The sequence below is a fragment of the Coregonus clupeaformis genome, chromosome 19 (genome assembly GCF_020615455.1).
Source record: "Coregonus clupeaformis isolate EN_2021a chromosome 19, ASM2061545v1, whole genome shotgun sequence".
In the NCBI taxonomy this organism is placed as follows: domain Eukaryota; kingdom Metazoa; phylum Chordata; class Actinopteri; order Salmoniformes; family Salmonidae; genus Coregonus; species Coregonus clupeaformis.
Window position 1 is genome coordinate 24,440,549 of NC_059210.1, and position 25,636 is coordinate 24,466,184.

Here is a 25,636-nt window from a genome sequence, read left to right on the forward strand (position 1 = left end):
ACAGCCAATGAACGCAATAGTGTGTGATTGGACCTTAAATTACTTATTCATGAAAGAGGCATGTTTAAAAAAAACCCAGACAGGCCTAGCTTTACTTTTTATGTTCTGATGGCCAGTCCATCTCCCTTCTCACTATAGGGGTCTAATAGACTGTCTATTACACTTTAACAGACACTCCCTCATATAGGTGTATCTAAAGGTTTAGTGAATGATCATAGTGTTTTAACATGTAGGCTAGCGCATGCTATTAGTGAAGAATTTCTCTGACCTTTCAACCCATCTAACAAAGCATTCGATTTTTACATGGTCAACAGGGAAACTACGCTACAACAGTTCTATAGAAATATACAGTACAACGCTTCCTTAGCATTCTAAGGAAGGGTGGACAGATCCACACTGTAGACATAGTACTTAATTGTTACATTAGATTTATTGCAGTTGAGGTTTACTTAGTGTTTAGAAAATTAGAGCAGATCTCACAGGACCATCGAGGGTGAGAGAGGGGGCTTAACGTCATTCTGAAGCAGTAGAGATAGGCGGCTGGGGTCCAGTCCAGTGTGGTGCCAATAGGACAGGTCTCTCCCAGGATCTCTTTTACCCAGAACTGACCTTTACCAGTCCTCTCAGACCCGGTTACATTCAAACAGTCGGACAGACGATGTCACCATGCATCATTAAGTTGGACCACAGACAATCCTAGCACATTCCAAAAAGTATTGTCATAGTGAAATATCTCTTCTATTGAGCTTGCCATAGTTCTGAGAAGGTGTGTCATGGCAAGATGCATTTACAGTTAAAATGTGTTATTTTGGTGTTAAGAGTATATTACATTCATAACTACAACAAGGCAATTAGGGAGCTAAATGTTTAGCCTAAACCAAACTCTTGGCTCCTACAGTAGATAGATCTCCTCTTTGCAATGATCCTTACCTCTTCCTCCCTCACCTATTTCCTCCTCCCTCTGTTTTGCCTCCCCTCTCTGCTTGCCCTCCACTTCTCCCTTATGTCCTCTCTCTCTGTTTCAGCTGTGCATCAGACCAGTGAGTGAAGTCATCACTGGTGTGATGAGACAGACATTGTTGTTCCTAGGCCACATCATCCTATGAACCTCCGCAGAAAGGGGGGGGGGGCAACACTTAACAAGCACTTCAGCAGGGGGAGGGGGTACTTGCAGGTTGGGGGAATGGTGGGGTGTCTGAGTAGGCTAGTAGTGCAGCACAGGTGCAACAGTCGATCTATTCACTTGTTCTTCCTCTTCAAGGTGGGCGGATGTGGTGATGCATGAGGTTGGGGGTGTGGCTTGGGCGTAGCACTCTCCCACTTGGGAGTGTTGTTGAGGATGTCCAGGCTCTTGCGGCTGGACGAGATGACATCAGCCACAAACTTGGTGCAGTCCGCACAGACATCCCGCAGGCTGCATCCATGGGCGTACAGGTGGGGGAACTCCTCCTCCACAGACCGGCGGGAGAGAGTACGCAAAGATCTGTGCAGAGGGAGAGAGGTGTTATAACCCTTCAGTGGAGTGCTCTGAGTATATAACATGACCAGGAACAATCTGATCAGGTCACATAGGCCTGGAGATTTTCCCGGTCAGGGCACATGGTTTGGAACAACTCCAGGCCCTACCCATCTATAGTGGCCTAAAGGGGGATATTAAAGACTGACTGTGGAGCAATCAGTTGGGTAATTATTACATAATGGCTGCTTAGAGTTCTGGGTGAAGCGGAGGCGTTACATAACAAATGCTGAGAGATCTAGAGGATGGCCAGTGATTGGATTAAGCATGTGAGATACTATTGGCTGGGGTGAGCAAAGACTTCCTCTGCTGAGGTAATGAGATCCATTTCAGTGGCCATGAAGTAACTAAAATAGACTGAAATATATACTGTTCAGGCAGACAAGACTCACTTGTAGACCTCACTCTTGTGACCATGGCTCTTTGGGCTGCTGTGAAAGCCCACAGTGTAGACTGGGATGTGGGCCATCTTCTTGGAAGGAATCTTCATCTGTGGCAGAGGGTGAGGGAAAATAGATAGTTCAAATGGGCATGGGTGAGGAGGAAGAGGAGGAGGAGTAGGACATTTAAAGAACTGAGAGAGATCGTATCGGCAGGAGAAAGTGAAGAGGAAATGGCAGACTTGATATGATTAGGAAATATTAGATAACACAGAGCTGCGTGTATGAGGGAGAAACAATGTCACAAAACATCAACCACAAGAGAACACACAACAGAACCTCAAAGTACAATCACAAACTATACTGAACAAAAATATAAACACAACATGTAAAGTGTTGGTCCCATGTTTCATGAGCTGACAAAATATCCTAGAAATGTTCCATATGCACAAAAAGCTTATTTCTCTGAAATGTTGTGCACAAATGTGTTTACATCCCTGTTAGGGAGCATTTATCCTTTGCCAAGAAAATCCATCCACCTGACAGGTGTGGCATATCAAGAAGCTGATTAAACAGCATGATCATTACACAGGTGCACCTTGTGCTCGGGACAATAAAAGGCCACTCTAAAATGTGCCGTTTTGTCACACAACACAATGCCACAGATGTCTCAAGTTTTGAGGGAGTGTGCAATTGGCATGCTGACTGCAGGAATGTCCACCAGAGCTGTTGTCAGATAATTTAATGTTCATTTCTCTACCATAAGCCGCCTCCAACGTCATTTTAGAGAATTCGGCAGTATGTCCAACCGGCCTTACAACCACAGACCACGTGTAACCATGCCAGCTCAGCACCTCCATATCTAGTTTCTTCACCTGCGGGATCATCTTAGACCAGCCACCCGGACATCTGATGAAACTGAGGAGTATTTCTGTCTGTAATAAAGCCCTTTTGTGGGGGAAAAATCATTCTGATTGGCTGGGCCTGGCTCCCCAGTGGGTGGTCCTGGCTCCCAAGTGGGTGGGCCTATGCCCTCCCAGGCCCACCAATGGCTGCGCCCCTGCCCAGTCATGTGAAATCCATAGATTAGGGCCTAATGAATTTATTTCATTTGACTGATTTCCTTATATGAACTCTAACTCAGTAAAACCGTTGAAATTGTTGCGTTTATATTTTTGTTCAGTATATATTCAGAACCATGAACTTACAAAACACAGAACTACACAGCAAAGACAAACCACAATCTCACATGACAAATTACAACAGCCCTGACCTCAAACCTACATAGCACAGAACCACAAATCCAAATGGTCTAATGACTGAGGGACAAATTAAAATAATTGACATGATTAAAAGCACAGAATAATATTATGAGCCACCACAGAACATATTTTGCTCGTATAATGATATATACTGTATATTGAATACAAACCACATTAGCAGAAAGCACTGGGAAAACATTACACATTCAAAAAACATGAATTCGCATTTACACTGACAAAGAGGAAGGGGCTGTAGGATACCTTTGCACTGCAGGATCCACAGACAGACCTGAAGGATAGAGAACCACAGGGACAGAGCTAAGAATCCCCTGAATTACACTGCCAACAAAACATATGGCGCTATTCAATCAAACCCACAATGGTATATAAAAAGCAACATCATTCTTGTGCTTCTTGACCAAGTTTAAATTAATTGAATAAGGTGTTATTTCAAAAGGTGCATGTGCTAACATAATACTACATACTGTGTAGTGTTTACTGACCTTTTACAGAGCAGGCAGGTGGATGGCCAGGAAAAGAGGGGGAACTTAATTCTGCAGCAACAGCACACCTGGGAGAGACATACATATACTGTAGATAGAACCTCGATCATAAGGCTTTGAGAGAACAATATGAAAGGATGTGACGTAACTGCCTGTACCTTGCCTCTCCTCAGATTGTAATACAGTTCCTTGTTCTGCAGGTACTTCTCCATCTCTGCTTTCACCAGCACACGACGCACATTGATGACCTCATCAACTGTTAAGGCAAGACTCTCTACTGGGTGACTGAATTCCTCCTTCACAGGGATAGAGAGAGGGGTTGAGTAGGTAGAGAGGAGATTGCATAGAATAGTCAGGTCAGGTTGAAGTGAAGCAGAAAACACCCAGGGGAAGCAGTGTGGAGAGCTGATCAAAGACAATGGGCCACTCACCATCCACTGGTGTTTATAGCCACTCCGAGAGCTGGAGCCAGTCTCTGCCCCTTCTGTGGTCTCATCCACTGAGCTGAGAGAGATACGGGCAGGGGAGGGGGGCACCCAGCCTGGCACAGGAAGAGAGGCTTAGAACAGGGAGATGGAGACAGACAGAGGAGAGAGAGGAATAGGAAGAAAGCTTTGACTCTCAGTCCATGTCCTTCTGTTGAGTCAGAGCTCTGAACATCCAAAGCTATAGGCTAAAAATTAGCTGTCAATGAAATAAATTAGTGGTGATATCTAGTGGTTTTATCTGTTTGTTTTTGGTGGAGTATAACGCATGCAGGAACACTTGCAAAGGAGATCACAGCAGATTCTTTTTTGATTTTCAAGAGGGGAACTAAATTGGGGTCGGAGTAAATTAAAATTAGGCTAGGTATTGGTAGTAAGACTTTGTATGTGATGTAGACTCTAAGACTAAATAAGTGCCAATTCCTTCATTATGCTAAATGTAAAGGAAGCAGGAGCGAGGACTAACCATGAGACATGGCTGTAGACTCCTATGGCGTTTAACCACAGCCAAGTCTTAGGGTTAGAGCTAGGACCAGACAACTAGAAAACAACAGCAGGCTAAATGTAGGCTAATGTAAATCAGCTGCTCATCATTACATTTTGGACAAGTCTGTGATGAGAAGGGGTTGACATTCCCCTAGAACAGTAAGCTACACATCACTGAACCCCCATTAGTTTTTGTTCTCTCCTAGCTATGGTCAAAACCACTCAGTCGCCTTGTGATTACAGTGTCCGCCCTGAGATTGGAAGGTTGGGAGTTAAGGAGATAGATTGGGGGTAAGGGCCTCCGTTCTGGCTAAGACTTGTGCAAGGCCTTGTGCAAGGCTACTTTACTTACTTACTAACTAGCTATGGTCAACACATCTCCCTTATCTCACAAATCAAGGGGCGTAAGAAATCAATCAAACCCATTAGCTGTTTTCCTCCTAGCATTATACTGATATAATTCCTATCTGTACAGCTTTATAAGTTGATTATATCCATCATGAAGCCCTTAAAATGAAATTACACCCCAGCAGTAGCTGCGAACCAGGCTTCCCTAACACGGGGGGTGTGACAACAACGTGATTTTGAAGGTATGGAATACGAGACTACACCAGCAGTAATGCCTTTCAACATGAGCAACAAATCATTGTAACCAACTTACGGAATGAATTGACATACATTATATGTGATTACCTCAGACATTCAATAAGATATAAACAATATACCAAACCTTGTTATTTTTATTTTTTAACTCTATAGCATTTGTTTTTATTTAGTTTTTTTTACAGTTTACACCAATTTTTTTTAATTTGCAATTATATGATTTTTTTGTCAGGCTTGCTTTCCAACATAAATAAATATTTGATCTGACAAAATTACCAATTTATCTGTTTCATAAACAGTATTACAGTAAGTAGCTTAATGACTGGAGCTACAGTATCAAATGAATACATATTACAGTAAATGTCTCCCTCTGTTGACCAAGACCTGAAACTGTCTGCAGTGAGAGGAGGCTCAGTGAGCATACTGACCTCTGTGCGTGGGGCGCGACCCAGCCCCTGAGAGCGTGCGTGACCGTGGTCTCTCTCCCCTCCGCATCACAGCCCCTCCCAGATTGGCGGATTCGGACAGTGAGGGGAGCATCTCCCCCCTGAGCTCAGCCAGGTCATGTTCTGAGAAGGAGCGGTCCCGTTTCATGGATGTGGGTAAACTCTCAGCCCGGCAGAGCTCTCCTGAAGACTCCTCATCCTGCAGCAACAACAAGACAGGAGGAGGAGGAAATGGAACATTACTGCTTGTGTGAGAGGCTTTGTTGGTGGATGTTGTTGTAGTTGTTATTTTCTCTCTTTCCTCTCACCTCAAAAATATTCATCTCCTCCATCTCTTGAAGAGTAGGAGCTTTGAGCAGAACACGAGGACGAGATGGGGGTTGGGACCTAAGCTCTGAGACTGACAGGTCAATGCAGGAAGTAGATTTGAAATCACACGGGAAGGTGGGTGCCAGACAGGGCAGGGAGCCAAACGCTGGGGAATGAAACAACACACAAACACTGAACTCTCAAACACATTTAGAATACATGCCATGCTAGGTAGATGCTATGGGTCGTTCTTGAATTGTAGCGTCCCTTGCCTTTGCAACCATGAAAAACACTTTAAAATGACAAATAGTCCAATCAACTTTTATTCGTCACATGCTTCGTAAACAACAGGTGTAGACTAACAGTGAAATGCTTACTTACGGATCCTTCCCAACAATGCAGAGAGAAATCATATAAAAGTAAAACACGTAATAATAAAAGTAATAAATACACAATGAGTAATGATAACTTGGCTATATAGACGGGGTATCAGTCGATGTTCAGGGGTATGAGGTAATTGAGATAGATATGTACATACACTGCATTTGGAAAGTATTCAGACCCCTTCACTTTTTCCACATTTTGTTACGTTACAGCCTTATTCTAAAATTGATTAAATAACAAAAAATCCTCATCAATCTACACACAATACCCCATAATGAAAAAGCAAAAACAGTTTTTTTAGAAATGTTTACAAATGTATTAAAAATAAAAAACAGAAATACCATATTTACATTAGTATTCAGACCCTTTCTATGAGACTCGAAATTGAGCTCAGGAGAATCATGATTCCATTGATCATCCTTGAGATGTTTCTACAACTTGATTGGAGTCCACCTGTGGTAAATTCAATTGATTAGACATGATTTGGAAAGGCACACACCTGTCTATATAAGGTCCCACAGTTGACAGTGCATGTCAGAGCAAAAACTAAGCCTTGAGGTCAAAGGAATTGTCCGTAGAGCTCCGAGACAGGATTGGGTCGAGGCACAGATCTGGGGAAGGGTACCAAACAATTTCTGCAGCATTGAAGGTCCCCAAGAACACAGTGGCCTCCATCATTCTTAAATGGAAGAAGTTTGGAACCACCAAGACTCTTCCTAGAGCTGGCCGCCTGGCCAAAATGAGCAATCGGGGGAGCTCCAGAGTTCCTCTGTGGAGATGGGAGAACCTTTAAGAAGGACAACCATCTCTGCAGCACTCCACCAATCAGGCCTTTATGGTAGAGTGGCCAGACAGAAGCCACTCCTCAGTAAAAGGCACATGACAGCCCCTTTGGAGTTTGCCAAAAGGCACCTAAAGGACTCTCAGACCATGAGAAACAAGATTCTCGGGTCTGATGAAACCAAGATTGAACTCTTTGGCCTGAAAGCCAAGCGTCACGTCTGGTGGAAACCTGGTACCATCCCTACGGTGTGAAGCATGGTAGTGGCAGCATCATGCTGTGGGGATGTTTTTCAGCGGCAGGGACTGGGAGACTAGTCAGGATAAAGGGAAAGATGAACGGAGCAAAGTACAGAGCGATGCTTGATGAAAACCTGCCCCAGAGCGCTCTGGACCTCAGACTGGGGTGAAGTTTCACCTTCCAACAGGACAACAACCCTAAACACACAGCCAAGACAACGCAGGAGTGGCTTCGGGACAAGTCTCTGAATGTCCTTGAGTGGCCCAGCCAGAGCCCAGACTTGAACCCGATCTAACCTCTCTGGAGAGACCTGAAAATAGCTGTGCAGCGACGCTCCCCATCCAACCTGATAGAGCTTGAGAGGATCTGCAGGTGTGCCAACCTTATAGCGTCATACCCAAGGCTGTAATCACTGCCAAAGGTGCTTCAACAAAGTACTGAGTAAAGGGTCTGAATACTTATGTAAATGTGATATTTCCGTTTTTTCATTTTATTAATATGCAAAAATTTATAAAAACCTGTGTTTTGCTTTGTTATTATGTGGCATTGTGTGTAGATTGATGAGAAAAAATGACAATTTAATCAATTTTAGAATAAGGCTGTAACGTAACAAAATGTGGACAAAGTCAAGGGGTCTGAATACTTTCCGAATGCAGTGTATAAATAGGAATAACGTGACTGGGCAACAGGATAGATAATAAACAGTAGCAGCAACGTATCTGATGAGTAAAACAAATAGTTAGTGCAAAAAGGGTTTAATGCAGATAGTCCGGGTAGCTATTTGGTTAACTACAGTGAAGGCTGCTGAGCGGAGGACAGCTCTTAATAATGGCTAGAAAGGTGCAAATGGAATGGCATCAAACCATGTGTTTGATGTATTTGATACCATCCCACTTATTCCAATCCAGCCATTACCACGAGCCCGCAATTAAGGTGCCACCAGCCTCCTGTGGTTTAACTATTTAACTAATTATTTAGCAGTCTTATGGCTTGGGGGTAGAAGCTGTTCAGGGTCCTGTTGATTCCAGACTTGGTGCATCGGTACCACTTGCAGTGCGGTAGCAGAGAAAACAGTCTATGACTTGGGTGGCTAGAGTCTTTGATAATTTTTAGGGTTTTCCTCTGACACCGCCTGGTATAGAGGTCCTGGATGACAGGGTATACTGGGCCGTACGCACTACCCTTTGTAGTGCCTTGCAGTCGGATGCCAAGCAGTTGCCATACCAAGCGGTGAAGCAGTCAGTCAAGATGCTCTCAATGGTGCAGCTGTAGAACGTTTTGACGATCTGAGGGCCCATGCAAAATCTTTTCAGAGTCCTGAGGTGGAAGAGGCGTTATCGTGCCCTCTTCATGACTGTGTTGGTGTGTGTGTACCATGAATGATCCTTAGTGATGTGGACACGGAGAAACTTGAAGCTCTCGACCAGCTCCACTTCAGCCACGTCGATGTGAATGGGGGCGTGCTCGGCCCTCCGTTTCCTGTAGTCCACGATCAGCTCCTTTGTCTCACTGACGTTGAGGGAGAGGTTGTTATCCTGGCACCACACTGCCAGGTCTCTGACCTCCTCCCTATAGGCTGTCTCATCGTCGTCGGTGATCAGGCTTACCACGGTCGTGTCGTCAGCAAACTTAATGATGGTGTTGGAGTCGTGCGCGGCCACACAGTCGTGGGTGAATAGGGAGTACAGAAGGGAATTAAGCACGCACCCCTGAGGGACCCCCCTGTTGAGGGTCAGCGTGGCAGACGTGTTGTTGCCTACCCTTACCACCTGGGAGCAGCCCGTGCGTCAATTCTAGTAACATAATAAAAAAATCTGCATTAAAATCCGTCAGTTTAAGCTAAAGATATATTTTTTTTTTGGCATGGGCTGTGTCTCAATCCACCGCATCCACATCTGCGGAGGAAGGTGGCCGAGTTACAGCAGTGTTTGTCAGACCATGAGACATTTTGAAAGTCGGTCTTCTCACGAAAACGTCTGTAGCGTCCGAGCGGTTTTGACCACTCTATGAAAAGGGGAGACTCTCACGAACACGGTGGTGTTCTCCGTTTTGCTCTTCGTCATGCACAAGTGTCATGGGACTCATCTGAAGGTAACCCATACAAACGAATGGAAGTATGTAGGTAGTTTTGTGCCAACAAAAATAAGGAGTTAAATATGTGTCCAAAAAAACAATTCCTGAACTTTCTTATATTTCCTAGATATAGGACTGACACTTCAAAACCTTATTCCTCATGATTTATTTTTGGACTGTCTTTTTTTCCATTTATATATGTTATTCAATGCGTTTCTATAGGCTATATTAGTAAAGGTCAAATTCTAAATAATCCATGGTATGACCATCTTTGTGGCCTCCATTTCAGAATATCCTCATTTAGCTAAAATGTCTAATTGGTTTTACCATTACTGGTGTTACTACTCCTACTGGTGGCACAATGTTATCATAATGGTACAAATTATTTAAAGTCATTAAGCTACCATATTAGTTGATTTAGAATGGGAATATGTACCCAAATACATTTAAATAAAAACAATTATACAAAATTAATTTCTTCCAAAATGCCATGCCCAAATGCCACCATAATTCAAGAACGACCCATATAGTTCTAAGTGTTAATGCACTGGCTGTGATGCCCATACATCTCTTGGAGCTGGGTGGGTCCACAGGCTTCAGTTTGCGCTCCTGTTTGATTTCAGCGAGGATGCGTTCGTGAAGGGACTGCTGCTCCTGAGGAGGAGGGGGCAGGTTGCGCTCCGACGCCTAGCATGCAACATAACACAACACAACACACAGGCAGACTGAGAACACAGGAGAAACCGACACAGACACACAGTACACAGTCTCAGACTGTGACTCACTGACCAGTCTATGTACTCACTGACCAGTCTATGTACTGGCACAGGCACACAGCAGTCACGTCAACAGAAGGGTGACCACATTTAAAATACCCAAATGCGTGATGATTTCGCGGGACATTCGTGGTACAGTGTAGCTTTTTTTTGTCACCCTCCCGCTCATGGTGTAGTGCTAATTATTTTAGGTGCCGGAGCGCAATAAAAATGTTAATGACATCATAATTTCTCAAAGTTTGCACCGACAGATGTAGCCTATTTAATATAATTATAGAATATGCATAAAATGCATCCTCCAATTGCAACGTCTGCCTATACCCACACATACTGTCTCATGAACATGTTATATTTCCAATAGGCCTACCCTCAAACACCAAGTTAGGAATACCTCATTTTCAATATAGGCCATCATCACTGTCTCGTGAATGGGAATTCTTCACGTTTTACGGTGAAACGTCCAAATCTGCATTGAATTACTGTTTTGGGAGCAAATTAGAGCAGATGGTGTTAACAAACTTTATAGCCTTCCTGTATTCTGTTTCAATCATGGAAGTCCAGAGAGGATTTGAAAAACTCCCTCATTCAGACATCACAAAAACATGTTCTTGCGATCAGGACATAAACGTTTTTTTGTCGAGATCACAAGATAATTTTCTCGTGATCACGACATTAAAAGTAGTTTTGTTGAGATCACCAGATAAACTCTATAAATAGGAGTGGAGGTATTGATGATAGATTGACAGTATGGCTGAGGCGGCAGAGCCCATGGTGGATCAGCACATCCATTTTTAGTTTGATTAGGGATTAACCCAGGTAGAAATTGCATTATGCCTGTCAGTTACACTGCTACTCCTACTGCTCTCTCCTCGTCTGACCATGTGTTCTCGCATACCCCGAGAGCATCTGGTCAGCGGGGTGGTGGCACAGGAATCCTCATCTCTCCCAAGTGGACATTCTCTCTTTCTCCCCTGACCCATCTGTTTATATCCTCATTTGAATTCCATGCTGTCACAGTCACTAGCCCATTCAAGCTTAACATCCTTATCATTTATCGCCCTCCAGGTTCCCTTGGAGAGTTCATAATTGAGCTTGACGCCTTGATAAGTTCCTTTCCTGAGGATGGCTCACCCCTCACAGTTCTGGGTGACTTTAACCTCCCTACGTCTACCTTTGACTCATTTCTCTCTGCCTCCTTCTTTCCACTCCTCTCCTCTTTTGACCTCACCCTCTCACCGTCCCCCCTACTCACAAGGCAGGCAATACGCTTGACCTCATCTTTACTAGATGCTGTTCTTCTACTAATCTCACTGCAACTCCCCTCCAAGTCTCAGACCACTACTTTGTATCCTTTTCTCTCTCGCTCTCCTCCAACACTACTCACTCTGCCCCTACTCAGATGGTAATTCGCTGTCGCAACCTTCGCTCTCTCTCTCCTGCTACTCTCTCCTCTTCCATCCTATCATCTCTTCCCTCTGCTCAATCCTTCTCCCTCCAATCTCCTGATTCTGCCTCCTCAACCCTCCTCTCCTCCCTTTCTGCATCCTGTGACTCTCTATGTCCCCTGTTAATTATTTATGCATAGTCACTTTAACTCTACCCACATGTACATATTACCTCAACTAGCCGGTGCCCCCGCACATTGACTCTGCAACGGTACCCCCCTGTATATATAGCCTCCCTAATGTCACTTTATTTTACTTCTGCTCTTTTTTTTCTCAACACTTTTTTTGTTGTTTTATTTTTACTTTTTTTGTTAAAAATAAATGCACTGTTGGTTAAGGGCTGTAAGTAAGCATTTCACTGTAATGTCTGCACCTGTTGTATTCGGCGCATGTGACCAATAAAATTTGATTTGATTTGATTTGATCCTCCCAGCCGGCTCGGTCCTCCCCTCCTGCTCCGTGGCTTGACGACTCATTGCGAGCTCACAGAACAGGGCTCCGGGCAGCCGAGCGGAAATGGAGGAAAACTAGACTCCCTGTGGACCTGGCATATTTTCACTCCCTCCTCTCTACATTTTCTTCCTCTGTTTCTGCTGCTAAAGCCACTTTCTACCACTCTAAATTCCAAGCATCTGCCTCTAACCCTAGGAAGCTCTTTTGCCACCTTCTCCTCCCTGCTGAATCCCCCCCCTCTGTGGATGACTTCGCCAACCATTTTGAAAAAGAAGGTTGACGACATCCGATCCTCGTTTGTTAAGTCAAATGACACCGCTGTTCCTGCTCACACTGCCCTACCCTATGCTTTGACTTCTTTCTCCCCTCTCTCTCCAGATGAAATCTTGCGACTTGTGAAGGCCGGCCGCCCAACAACCTGCCCGCTTGACCCTATCCCCTCCTCTCTTCTCCAGACCATTTCCGGAGACCTTCTCCCTTACCTCACCTCGCTCATCAACTCATCCTTGACCGCTGGCTATGTCCCTTCCGTCTTCAAGAGAGCGAGAGTTGCACCCCTTCTAAAAAAAACTACACTCGATCCCTCTGATGTCAACAACTACAGACCAGCATCCCTTCTTTATATTCTCTCCAAAACTATTGAGCGTGCCGTCTTTAGCCAACTCTCTTGCTATCGCTCTCAGAATGACCTTCTTGATCCAAACCAGCCTGGTTTCAAGACTGGTCATTCAACTGAGACTGCTCTTCTCTGTGTCACGGAGGCTCTCCGCACTGCTAAAGCTAACTCTCTCTCCTCTGCACTCGTCCTTCTTGACCTATCTGCTGCCTTTGATACTGTGAACCATCAGATCCTCCTCTCCACCCTCTCCGAGTTGGGCATCTCCGGCGAGGCTCACTCTTGGATTGCGTCCTACCTGACAGGTCGCTCCTACCAGGTGGCGTGGCGAGAATCTGTCTCCGCACCAGGTGCTCTCACCACTGGTGTCCCCCAGGGCTCAGTTCTAGGCCCTCTCCTATTCTCGCTATACACCAAGTCACTTGGCTCTGTCCTATCCTCACATGGCCTCTCCTATCATTGCTACGCAGACGACACACAATTAATCTTCCCCTTTCCCCCTTCTGATAACCAGGTGGCGAATCGCATCTCTGCATGTCTGGCAGACATATCAGTGTGGATGACGGATCACCACCTCAAGCTGAACCTCGGCAAGACGGAGCTGCTCTTCCTCCCGGGGAAGGACTGCCCATTCCATGATCTCGCCATCACGGTTGACAACTCCTTTGTGTCCTCCTCCCAGAGTGCAAAGAGCCTTGGCGTGACCCTGGACAACACCCTGTCGTTCTCCACTAACATCAAGGCGGTGACCCGATCCTGTAGGTTCATGCTCTACAACATTTGCAGAGTACGACCCTGCCTTACACAGGAAGCGGCACAGGTCCTAATCCAGGCACTTGTCATCTCCCGTCTGGATTACTGCAACTCGCTGTTGGCTGGGCTCCCTGCCTGTGCCATTAAACCCCTACAACTCATCCAGAACGCCGCAGCCCGTCTGGTGTTCAACCTTCCCAAGTTCTCTCACGTCACCCCGCTCCTCCGCACACTCCACTGGCTTCCAGTTGAAGCTCGCATCTGCTACAAGACCATGGTGCTTGCCTACGGAGCTGTGAGGGGAACGGCACCTCCGTACCTTCAGGCTCTGATCAGTCCCTACACCTAAAACGAGGGCATTGTGTTCATCCACCTCTGGCCTGCTGGCCCCCCTACCTCTGCGGAAGCACAGTTCCCGCTCAGCCCAGTCAAAACTGTTCGCTGCTCTGGCACCCCAATGGTGGAACAAGCTCCCTCATGACGCCAGGACAGCGGAGTCACTCACCACCTTCCGGAGACACTTGAAACCCCACCTCTTTAAGGAATACCTGGGATAGGATAAAGTAATCCTTCTACCCCCCCTTACCCCACCCCAAAAAATAAAATAAAAATATTATAAAGTGGTTGTCCCACTGGCTATCATAAGGTGAATGCACCAATTTGTAAGTCGTTCTGTATAAGAGCGTCTGCTAAATGACGAAAATGTAAATGTAAATGTAGTTATACAGTGACTTGCGAAATTATTCACCCTCCTTGGCATTTTTCCTATTTTGTTGCCTTACAACCTGGAATTACATTTGATTTTTTGGGGGTGTTGTATCATTTGATTTACACAACATGCCTACCACTTTGAAGATGCAAAATACTTTTTGGGGTGAAACAAAACTTGAGTGTGCATACAGTGGGGAAAAAAAGTATTTAGTCAGCCACCAATTGTGCAAGTTCTCCCACTTAAAAAGATGAGAGAGGCCTGTAATTTTCATCATAGGTACACGTCAACTATGACAGACAAATTGAGGAAAAAAAATCCAGAAAATCACATTGTAGGATTTTAAATAAATTTATTTGCAAATTATGGTGGAAAATAAGTATTTGGTCAATAACAAAAGTTTCTCAATACTTTGTTATATACCCTTTGTTTGCAATGACACAGGTCAAACGTTTTCTGTAAGTCTTCACAAGGTTTTCACACACTGTTGCTGGTATTTTGGCCCATTCCTCCATGCAGATCTCCTCTAGAGCAGTGATGTTTTGGGGCTGTCGCTGGGCAACACAGACTTTCAACTCCCTCCAAAGATTTTCTATGGGGTTGAGATCTGGAGACTGGCTAGGCCACTCCAGGACCTTGAAATGCTTCTTACGAAGCCACTCCTTCGAGGTTTTCACTCAAAATCTCACGATACATGGCCCCATTCATTCTTTCCTTTACACGGATCAGTCGTCCTGGTCCCTTTGCAGAAAAACAGCCCCAAAGCATGATGTTTCCAACCCCATGCTTCACAGTAGGTATGGTGTTCTTTGGATGCAACTCAGCATTCTTTGTCCTCCAAACACGACGAGTTGAGTTTTTACCAAAAAGTTATATTTTGGTTTCATCTGACCATATGACATTCTCCCAATCCTCTTCTGGATCATCCAAATGCACTCTAGCAAACTTCAGACGGGCCTGGACATGTACTGGCTTAAGCAGGGGGACACGTCTGGCACTACAGGATTTGAGTCCCTGGCGGCGTAGTGTGTTACTGATGGTAGACTTTGGTCCCAGCTCTCTGCAGGTCATTCACTAGGTCCCCCCGTGTGGTTCTGGGATTTTTGCTCACCGTTCTTGTGATCATTTTGACCCCACGGGGTGAGATCTTGCGTGGAGCCCCAGATCGAGGGAGATTATCAGTGGTCTTGTATGTCTTCCATTTCCTAATAATTGCTCCCACAGTTGATTTATTCAAACCAAGCTGCGTACTGTGATGTCACGAGAGGCTGTGTCCTGGAGGGACGTTACATCCCCCTGAGGTGGCTGCAAACCCAGACAGCTATGGCTCCATCTGCTGGTATGGTCGGGAACTCCACCCCTCTATGGCCAATCTTCCCACGCAGCTGAAACAAATGAGGAGCTGATGAGCTGAAGGTTTGGGAAGGGAAGAAACACAGTCTCCAACCTGGGCTCTCTGGAGGACAAGAGTGCTGCACGTCCACTTCCAGGAGGAATATAAGGATTTGGAGATACTTACCTTTGGGAAATACTCCCCTTTGGATATATGCACCTGTGGAAATACGTGAGAGACATTTGGAAGGACTTTTTGCTGGGTTGGCCACTAGCTGCAACGTGGACTACAGTAAGGCTGGGGAAAAGTTATCTGAGCGAGTGAGAATTATGATTTTGGATGTGGAAGAGACATCCCTGAACTGTTAACCCTTAAAGAGCCACAAGAGAACAGAATTTTGTTATATTTTCGTTAATTTCCCAAGACCTATAATAAAATCCTTGTTTTGTTTGAACCTTGTCTCCTTGCACTACTTGAGCAACCCCGCTGAAAGCTGTGTAGCCTCTCGTGACGTCACAGTACCTATTGCAGATTCAGTCTTCCCAGCCTCGTGCAGGTCTATAATTTTGTTTCTGGTGTCCTTTGACAGCTCTTTGGTCTTGGCCATAGTGGAGTTTGGAGTGTGACTGTTTGAGGTTGTGGACAGGTGTCTTTTATACTGATAACAAGTTCAAACAGGTGCCATTAATACAAGTAACGAGTGGAGGACAGAGGAGCCTCTTAAAGAAGAAGTTACAGGTCTGTGAGAGCCAGAAATCTTGCTTGTTTGTAGGTGACCAAATACTTATTTTCCACCATAATTTGCAAATAAATTCATTAAAAATCCTACAATGTGATTTTCTGGATTTTTTTTTCTCAATTTGTCTGTCATAGTTGACGTGTACCTATGATGAAAATTACAGGCCTCTCTCATCTTTTTAAGTGGGAGAACTTGCACAATTGGTGGCTGACTAAATACTTTTTTCCCCCACTGTAACTATTCACCCCCCCAAAGTCAATACTTTGTAGAGCCACCTTTTGCAGCAATTACTGCTGCAAGTCTCTTGGGGTATGTCTATATTAGCTTGGCACATCTAGCCACTGGGATTTTGGCCCATTCTTCAAGGCAAAACTGCTCCAGCTCCTTCAAGCTGGTGTACAGCAATCTTTAAGTCATACCACAGATTCTCAATTGGATTGAGGTCTGGCCTTTGACTAGGCCATTCCAAGACATTTAAATGTTTCCCCTTAAACCTCTCGAGTGTTGCTTTAGCAGTATGCTTAGTGTCATTGTCCTGCTGGAAGCTGAACCTCCGTCCCAGTCTCAAATCTTTGGAAGACTGAAACAGGTTTCCCTCAAGAATTTCCCTGTATTTAGCGCCATCCATCATTCCTTCAATTCTGGCCAGTTTCCCAGTCCCTGCCGATGAAAAACATCCCCACAGCATGGTGCTGCCACCACCATGCTTCACTGTGGGGATGGTGTTCTCGGGGCGATGAGAGGTGTTGGGTTTGCGCCAGACATAGCGTTTTCCTTGATGGCCAAAAAGCTCAATTTTAGTCTCACCTGACCAGAGTAGCTTCTTCCATATGTTTGGGGAGTCTCCCACATGCCTTTTGGTGAACACCAAACGTGTTTGCTTATTTTTTTCTTTAAGCAATGGCTTTTTTCTGGCCACTCTTCCGTAAAGCCCAGCTCTGTGGATTGTACGGTTTAAAGTGGTCCTATAGACAGATACTCCAATCTCCGCTGTGGAGTTAATAGTTTTAACAGGGAGGTTTTTCTGTCAATAGCAGCAAAAACACAGTTACAAACAACAATTAACAAGTAGTACAGAAAAATATAAATACTAAAACAGGTGAAGTGAATCACATGCTGAGGTTTCTAAATACTCCAACATTTCATGAAGGCTACAGTCTATTTGTCATTTCAGCCATAAATGGTGGGGGAAATGTTGTGGTGTTGAAGGACAGCTCCACCATTCATCCAGTAATAAAAATCATCTCACTGACTAGATACATACTGTAACGTGCAGTTTGTTTGGAATTTGTAATTCCTCAGTTTGCCACTGTTTGCCTTTTATTGCCAGAGCTTTGATAAGAAGGTCCAGGCCTATATACTAGCACACTTCTACTTACAACAGATGTGCTCTAATCAAAGGTCTTAGATCTTTGTAGAGTCTTACTGCCTTTGGTCCACTATGACACAGCTGTCAATCTATCATCAATACGTCTACTCCTATTTATAGAGTTTATCTTGTGATCTCGACAAAACAACTGTTGTTATGTCGTGATCATGAGATAAATAAGTCTTGATCTCGACATAATGAGGGAATACTTTTTTTATTCATATGTCCTCTCTGGACTTCCGTAGTCCTCTCCAAGTTTAGCTGAAATTTAGCCCGAAAGGATTTAGAAAAATGTGATTGGTTGACGATAGGCCTATGACATTGCCTAGGTCTCGTCTTGTGCTGCGCATAATATCAGATTTCAACAACGATTGGAGAAGTGTTTAACCTCACCAGTACTACATCCTTATAATATATATATTTTCATAAGCCAACGTGACTGCAAGAGACAGGTTCGAATTTCTGACTGAAATATGGGACAAATCTACCTTTTTTTCTAAAGTAGTGGTGTTTGAATTTGTTGATAAAATGCAGGACATGATTGTTTGGTTGCAGGAAAAAGGGACAAAATGCAGGACTGTCCCGCACAATCTGGGACATGTGGTCACCCTAGTCAACAGAATAAATTGTAATTGAAGGGACACTCACTGGTTTCAGTGGAGGGCGAGACCTGATGAAGTCCAAAATAAGCTCATGGGCATTTATTTTCACTCGTGTGGGGATGTCACCATCCTCCTTCAGAGAGAAAATAAGCGAGGGCAGGGAGATAAATACAGGATAAATAACTACTGTCATACATAAATAACTACATTTCCCATGAAAATGGGTTGAATTATAGGTTGTATAATTCTGTGTTCATTCTGTCTTATCCATTGATCAAGAGTCCTCTATCAGTACCAATACCCAGCTCACCATGACTTTCCGCAGCTGGAACTTGCGGGTGCGGATGTCCTGCATGAGCATCTCAAAGGGTGTGAGGCTGAACTCAGTGGGCAGTGGGTCAAACTCATGCTCCTGCACCTTCTTCAGCTTCACCCCCTGTCTCAGCTCCTTCATCAACTGGACCCAGAGACGAGTCTGAAATACACATATACAGTGCCTTCAGAAAGTATTCATACCCCTTTACTTTTTCCACATTCTGTTGCGTTACAGCCTGAATTTAAAATGGATTAAATTGAGATTGTGTCACACACAATACCCCATAATGTCAAAGTGGAATTTTGTTTGTAGAAAATGTTCACACAAAAAAAAACATTTAAAAGCTGAAATGTCTATGGTCAATAAGTATTCAACCCCTTTGTTATGGCAAGCCTAAATAAGTTCAGGAGTAAAAATGTGCTTAACAAATCACATAATAAGTTGCATGGACTCACTCTGTGTGCAATAATAGTGTTTAACATGATTTTTGAATGACTACACAGTCTCTGTACCCCACACATACAATTATCTGTAAGGTCACTCAAACGAGTAGTGAATTTCAAGCACAGATTCAACCACAAAGTCCAGAGAGGTTTTTTAATGCCTTGCAAAGAAGGGCACCGATTGGTAGACGTAAATAAAAAAAGTACAAAAAATAACAGACGTTGAATATCCCTTTGAGCATGGTGAAGTTATTAATTAGGTTTTGGATGGTGTATCAATACACCCAGTCACTACAACGATACAGACGTCCTTCCTAACTCAGTTGCCAGTTAGGAAGGAAACCGCTCAGGGCTTTCACAATTTTTTATTTTTTTATTTAACCTTTATTTAACCAGGTAAGCCAGTTGAGAACAAGTTCTCATTTACAACTGCGACCTGGCCAAGATAAAGCAATGAGGCCAATGGTGACTTTAAAACAGTTACAGAGTTAAATGGCTGTGACAAGAGAAAAGTAAGGATGGATCAACAACATTGTAGTTACTCCACAATACTAACCTAAATCACAGAGTGAAAAGAAAGAAGCCTGTACAGAATAAAATTATTCCAAAACATGCATCCTGTTTGTAACAAGGCACTTAAGTAATACTGCAAATGTGGCAAAGAAATTAACTTTTTGTCCTGAATAGAAAGCGTTATGTTTGGGGCAAATCCAACACAACACATCACTGAGTATCACTTCATATTTTCAAGCATGGTGGTGGCTGCATCATGTTAAGGGTATGCTTGTCATCGGCAAGGACTACAGAGTTTTTTTGGGATAAAAAGAAACTGAAAAATCCTAAAGGAAAACCTGGTTCGGTCTTCATCCCAACAGAAACTGGGAGACAAATTCACCTTTCAGCAATAACCTAAAACACAAGGCCAAATCTACACTGGGGTTGCTTACCAAGACGACATTGAATGTTCCTGAGTGGCCTAGTTGCAGTTTTGACTTAAATCGGCTTGAAAGTCTATGGCAAGACTTGAAAATGGCTTTCTAGCAATGATCAACAACCAACTTGAAGAATTTAAAAAATAATAATGGGCAAATATTGTACAATCCAGCAGTGCAAAACTCTTAAGAGACTTAACCAAAAAGACTCACAGCTGTAATCCCTGCCAAAGGTGTTTCTAACATGTATTGTCTCAGGGGGGTGAATACTTATCTAATCAAGATATACAGTATTACTGTTTGATTTTCATACTTAACAAAAAAAAAATGTTAAGACTTTTTCTTCCACTTTGAATTACAGAGTATTTTATGTAAATCATTGACCAAAAATGACAATTAAATCCATTTTAATCCCACTTTGCAAAACAATACAATTTGGAAAAAGTCAAGGGGTGTGAATACTTTCTAAAGGCAGTGTACACTCACACATAAGCCCTCATGTACCTCACACACCCCATCAACCCAATGAAGGAACATTTCCTCACCTACACACACAGTGACACAGACAAACACACACACTCCCTGAATCTCACCCAGTCTGTGTGTTTCAGTGCATCGATCTCAGCCCGATCTTCCTGAGGATCCTCTCCTTTGATCTTCTTCAGCATCTACAGAGATATGATAATACACTGGTAATAACACCACTATTCAGTTCAAAATGATTTCAGAGCTTTACATTTACATTTGAGTTATTTAGCAGACGCTCTTATCCAGAGCGACTTACAGTTAGTGAGTGCATACATTTTCATACTAGTCCCCCGTGGGAATCGAACCCACAACCCTGGCGTTGCAAGCGCCATGCTCTACCAACTGAGCTACACGAGACACATGACGGCTCTGTAATCTCTGATATAGAGACAAAATCAGGAACATACCTCCTTGGCATTTCGGATTTTGATCAGGAAGGTTTGTAGCTCAAGAGTCTCAACAAACAAGGCTCGGCACACGGCCTGGTAGTGCTCTGGAGCAAGGGCAGGGTTGGCCAATCTGGAGGCGCACAGTGTCATCACCTGGCTGAATGTACACACTGGTCTTATAGCCCCCTTTTCTCCCTCCTCTTCCTCTTCCTCCTCCTCCTGTCCACTGTAGCCCTCATCTGTTGTTCCGTTGCCACCGCTGCAGTCAGCCCCCAGGCTGTGATCTCCTCCCACCATGCGCTCAATGAGCCGCTCCAACTGAGGACTCAGCTCCCGCTCCTCACTGTCATCTAGTCCCCAGTCCAGGGCCTGGTAGATGGCCACGCCCAGAGACTGAACCAGCTGAGGAAACAGAAGCAAGTGATAGAGGAAATAAATAGGACTGAACAGCTGGAGGCCTTGAGGTGGAGGGAAAAGGGACAGCTCCAAATATGGAGACTGGCAGAGCAGACGTGGATTTATAGTTGAGAAAAGAGGGAAAAGACTGACATTCACCTATGACAGTGGGTTGTGTATTACAGGGTAGGAATGAGGGGTTCAGAAACTCACCTGGCGCTCTGCGATTGGTGGGAGGTGAGGTCCATCTGTGTCATCTATGAAGACAAGAAAGTAGGCATGCAGCTGCATTACCTCAGCAACAAAAACTGTTTATGCCTGCTCTCCTTCCTGACATGGTCTGGAGCGCTCCATTTATTTCACACATTGTTGATACAATATATTCTGTATTGATCTGAGAAATATTGGCTTTTTAGATCTGAAAAAGGTTATAACTCCTTAATATAGCTTTGGGTTACTTTGCATTTCATGGGTCTAAATATGAATAGAAAATATGATATACAGTAGAAAATACAGACAAAATGCGTCATTTTCCCACCATTGATCCCTTTATGACTCTAGAATGCGCATTTTTTATTTCACAGTCATTACATTCTATATAGCTCATGTGCTGCAGTCACAATTTAGCTAGCCAGTATGTACAGGGGAGTGCAGGGCTCAGATGTCAGTAATGACACCCGGGAGGCCTGAAACTACACGTTCAGCACAGCAGCCCTGCAGAACCGGAGACTAGTGGAGAGGCCTGGGTGAGGGGTCAGTGCTGCTCTTTCTGTCCAGAACAAAGCACTGAAATCAGGGCTAGGCCCAGATTAACATAGCCTATCTAAATATATCCGTGCCGTGGGCAAAGAGTCTGCCTGACACAAAGTGGTAGTACTGTTCTCTTTCAGGAGGGTGAAGACATTTCTATTCAAGCCCCTCAGAAGCAGAGTAATAGATCCTTTCTGAACCATTAGACAGGTTTCATTATGGCCGGTCAGGGTCACGTAACCAATGACACAGACAGTGTCTCAGAGAGAACATGGAGTCTTTCATCTTGTGCATGTCTGGTGATGATAGTTAGGCTGCATTTAGAGAGGCAGCCCAATTCTGATATTTTTTTCACTAATTTGCCAATCAGATATGCTCTGAAAAAGATCTGATGTGAACAGATCTGATGTGATTGGTCAAAAGACCAATTTGTGGAAATAATATGAGAATCGGGCTGCCTGTGTCAACGCAGCCTTATTTCTCTTTCAGGCAATGTTTTCAAGATTTCATCTATTTTGGAGCGGTTTTATGTCTGCTGCCCCTGTGATTTCCCCCACTCAAAATATGGACCATGCCATCTGTTGCCATGGAAATATGGGGGACAAGAAATTAACATAAAAAACAGAGGGAGGAACACATTTTATTTATTTATTTATTTTAATACGTGCATCAGAGAGAACTATAGGGAAAAGAGAGGGCACGGGACAGAATATAGAGAGAGTGAGATTACTAGTGACCTCACCAGGTACAATCCAAATACAAAAACATCAACTTCCTGGTGACCTCATTCATACTCAGTATAAAACACACCCTTAGTAGCCTAACCTTAACCCTTTACCAACAATCCCTATAGCCTACTTCATTACTCACTCATTTGCCAGGGTTGAGTAATTGTGATGACCAGACAGATTGTGATGTGTGATGAAAGTCCAGAACATCATAAGTATTCAACTGTACCCATACTGACCAACTGCATCAATAATGCAATACAATTGGGTCATCAGCAAGGACACATGTACTATGCAGTAATATCCTTTGTTGCGCCCATTAAATTGACTGACTAACTTCTGGAAATGGTCCCATAAATGTAGACAACAAAAACGTCCAAGAAACACTCCCAAGACAAGATGACCACAGTGACCCTGACCCTGTAGTGGGCTATCAATAACTGTCTCTGTTATTAATTGTGATTTACATTGTTCATTATATACTTTTGTCATTGTCCAATAATAACAAAAACAAAAAAGTATTTCTATATTTGGGCCTATACAACTCTGTCTCAACAACTGATCTATAGCCTAAACTACTGGATGACCTTTTGTCATCATTTCTGTGTTTTGTTTACGCTACTTTTATTACCTCTTACAAAGTAGCCCATTTAAAATGAAATAGAAAGTGAGCATTGTGATTTCATATTTTTCTCTAATGTATGTGTTATTTCCATGGTCACCCTTAATGTTGCAACATTTCGTAATTTACTACCCTACTATCTCTTTCCACTCCCAGTTGTATCCTTTATCTTATCATGTCATGGCCCAGTTAGTTTTTCTAGTTTTTCTTTGGGCCCTAGGCCCATAGAGCATGCTGGTATTTTCTTGGCATCCAAAGGGATCCTATAACCAAATCACTTGTGAATGGTAAACAGATTACAAATCTGCACAATACCTCTAAAGTCTAAACCTTCTGTAACAAATCGATACATGGGGGAATTGCACTGTATGAATAATTGCCAATCCAAGCCATCCCTGTGTGGGGAGGGAGTGCAACTGACGCATTTAGTGTGAATTGCCCATTCAAAACAATATACCATGTTGCAATTATAGCCTACAAATAGGGAATCAATAGCCTATCAAATTCATTGAGCAATAGCTGAAAGGCCTATAATAAATAATATTGTAGGCTATAGTTTTAATGAAGGTATTTTGGTGCAGCACAGGGCAGTCAGGAAGTTAGATAAATAAATAAGATGAGCTAACAAAGCTCTCTTACCGTTGTTGCAGGGTTCTTTCTGTGGGGAAACCGTCCCATCCCTGAGTAGGAATATAGAGGACGGGTCCTTCACCAGGTAAACTACACCGGTCACAGTGGCGGGGTGCGGCACTCTCAGCCCGCTGCAGCATTGATAACAGACCGCCCAAGCCTGCTCCTCGTTTATGGGCTGCTCGTAAGATTTCAGCACTTCTTCAAGAGACAGTTCTCTGGGGTCTCTCAGGTCCCGCGCCTCTGCCCGGTCCGTGGTAGCGGACACCCTTGAATCCCCATCCTTGGCGCTTCTGTTTGTTGATCTGGCCATGGCTGCTGTAGGCTACCGATCCCATTACTCCGCCGGCTCTGAGGCCATTATCTGTTAACGCCGGGTTCGTTCCTTCCCCACAGCACGCCAACTCAACTGCCGCTGCTGAGATTTACCATGACACCAAACGAAAGCGATCTTTGATCTGCATGAATGTCAATCAGTGCAGAAAGGAGAGGAGGCGGGAGGAGGAAACCTTACGCCAGTGGCGCAATCAACCTGCAAGGCGAAAAACGGGCAAACTTGTTGAAAATGTTTGACCACCGGCCAGAAGTGTTAACAAATTATGAAAATATATATTAATCCTTAAAGATGATTGTTATTGAGAGAACAGACCATAACCTCAGGTTTGACAGTCTGGTTCCCAGATTCTCGGCTCCACTGCGGCCCATCCCAGCAGCCCCTGTGCTCCGCCCCTGTCTCACGCAGCCTGAGCATCATCCAACCAGCCACAAAATATTAAACCACAAACATATCAAAGTAGGCTACAGGGCGACCTCAACGCTTTGAGATTGTCAGTCCTCACCTGCGCATTTTTAGACAAACCAACAGAAGCAGTGCATCATGCAGCAATTAATTCATGAGATTCAACCCCTATATAGGTTCAAGGGAATAATAACCTGCCAACTACTCAACAAGAGCTTGTAAAGGATTTATAACTGTAAGTAGCTAGACTGTTCATCATGAGAAAATATATAGTATAGTGTAGTTTTTAAATCAGTAATAACCTTGTAATAAGCATTGCTTGAAAATGTCATTAATTGACTACAGCTCAGTGTTCAACACTATTGTCCCCTCCAAGCTCGTCACCAAACTTAGGACCCTGACGGACCGACCCCAGGTGGTGAGGGTCGGCAACATCACCTCCACCACGCTGACCCTCAACATGTGGGCCCGACAGGGGTGTGTGCTTAGTCCCCTCCTGTACTCCCTGTTCACCGACGACTGCGTGGCCACGCACGACTCCAACACCATCATCAAGTTTGCTGACGACACGATGGTGGTAGGCTTGATCACAGGTACTGTAGGTGGTCAGTGACCTGGCAGTGTCAATAAGATCAATGAGCTGATCGTGGACTACAGGATAGGGGGGGCGAGCACGCCCCCATCCACATTAACGGGACTGCACTGGAGCAGGTTGAGAGTTTCAAGTTCCCCGGTGTCCAAATCACTAAGGACTTAAAATGGTCCACACACATGCGCACAGTCGTAAAGAAGGCACAACAGCGCCTCTTTCCCCTAAGGAGGTTGAAAAGGTTTGGCATGGGCCCACAAATCCTCAAAAAGTTCTAAAGCTGTACCATTGAGACCATCTTGACTGGCCTC

At 44.1% G+C, this 25,636-nt stretch overlaps 1 protein-coding gene across 4 annotated transcripts; it reads right to left on the minus strand.

Moving 5' to 3' along the window:
• Positions 1-419: 419 nt before the first annotated feature.
• On the minus strand, positions 420-25,086 carry LOC121531805 (protein spire homolog 2). 4 transcript variants are annotated; one of them, XM_041837275.2, is made up of 16 exons: positions 24,653-25,086; positions 24,007-24,529; positions 21,481-21,524; positions 20,890-21,273; positions 20,548-20,622; positions 18,574-18,738; positions 18,310-18,396; positions 10,035-10,155; positions 5,990-6,156; positions 5,664-5,880; positions 4,093-4,220; positions 3,820-3,957; positions 3,662-3,729; positions 3,420-3,447; positions 1,909-2,006; positions 420-1,483 (listed from the first exon to the last, which is right to left on the minus strand). In XM_041837275.2, the coding sequence occupies exons 2-16, from the start codon at positions 24,308-24,310 to the stop codon at positions 1,240-1,242; spliced, it is 2,268 nt and encodes a 755-aa protein (XP_041693209.1). In that variant the 5' UTR covers positions 24,311-24,529; positions 24,653-25,086; the 3' UTR covers positions 420-1,239. The 4 variants fall into 4 exon arrangements, with proteins under 4 accessions (XP_041693209.1, XP_041693210.1, XP_041693208.1 ...); XM_041837276.2 differs by having other exon boundaries at positions 4,093-4,202; positions 24,647-25,086; XM_041837274.2 differs by having other exon boundaries at positions 24,647-25,086.
• Between the last annotated feature and the right edge of the window lie 550 nt (positions 25,087-25,636).

Excerpts from the sequence above, each read along its gene's own strand:
- LOC121531805 (XM_041837275.2), bottom strand. The coding sequence starts at position 24,310 with ATGGCCAGATCAACAAACAGAAGCGCCAAGGATGGGGATTCAAGGGTG. Across the intron at positions 21,525-24,006 it reads GAAAGAACCCTGCAACAACG|ATGACACAGATGGACCTCAC; the intron begins GTAAGAGAGCTT and ends TTGTCTTCATAG. Across the intron at positions 3,958-4,092 it reads GCTATAAACACCAGTGGATG|GAGGAATTCAGTCACCCAGT; the intron begins GTGAGTGGCCCA and ends ATCCCTGTGAAG.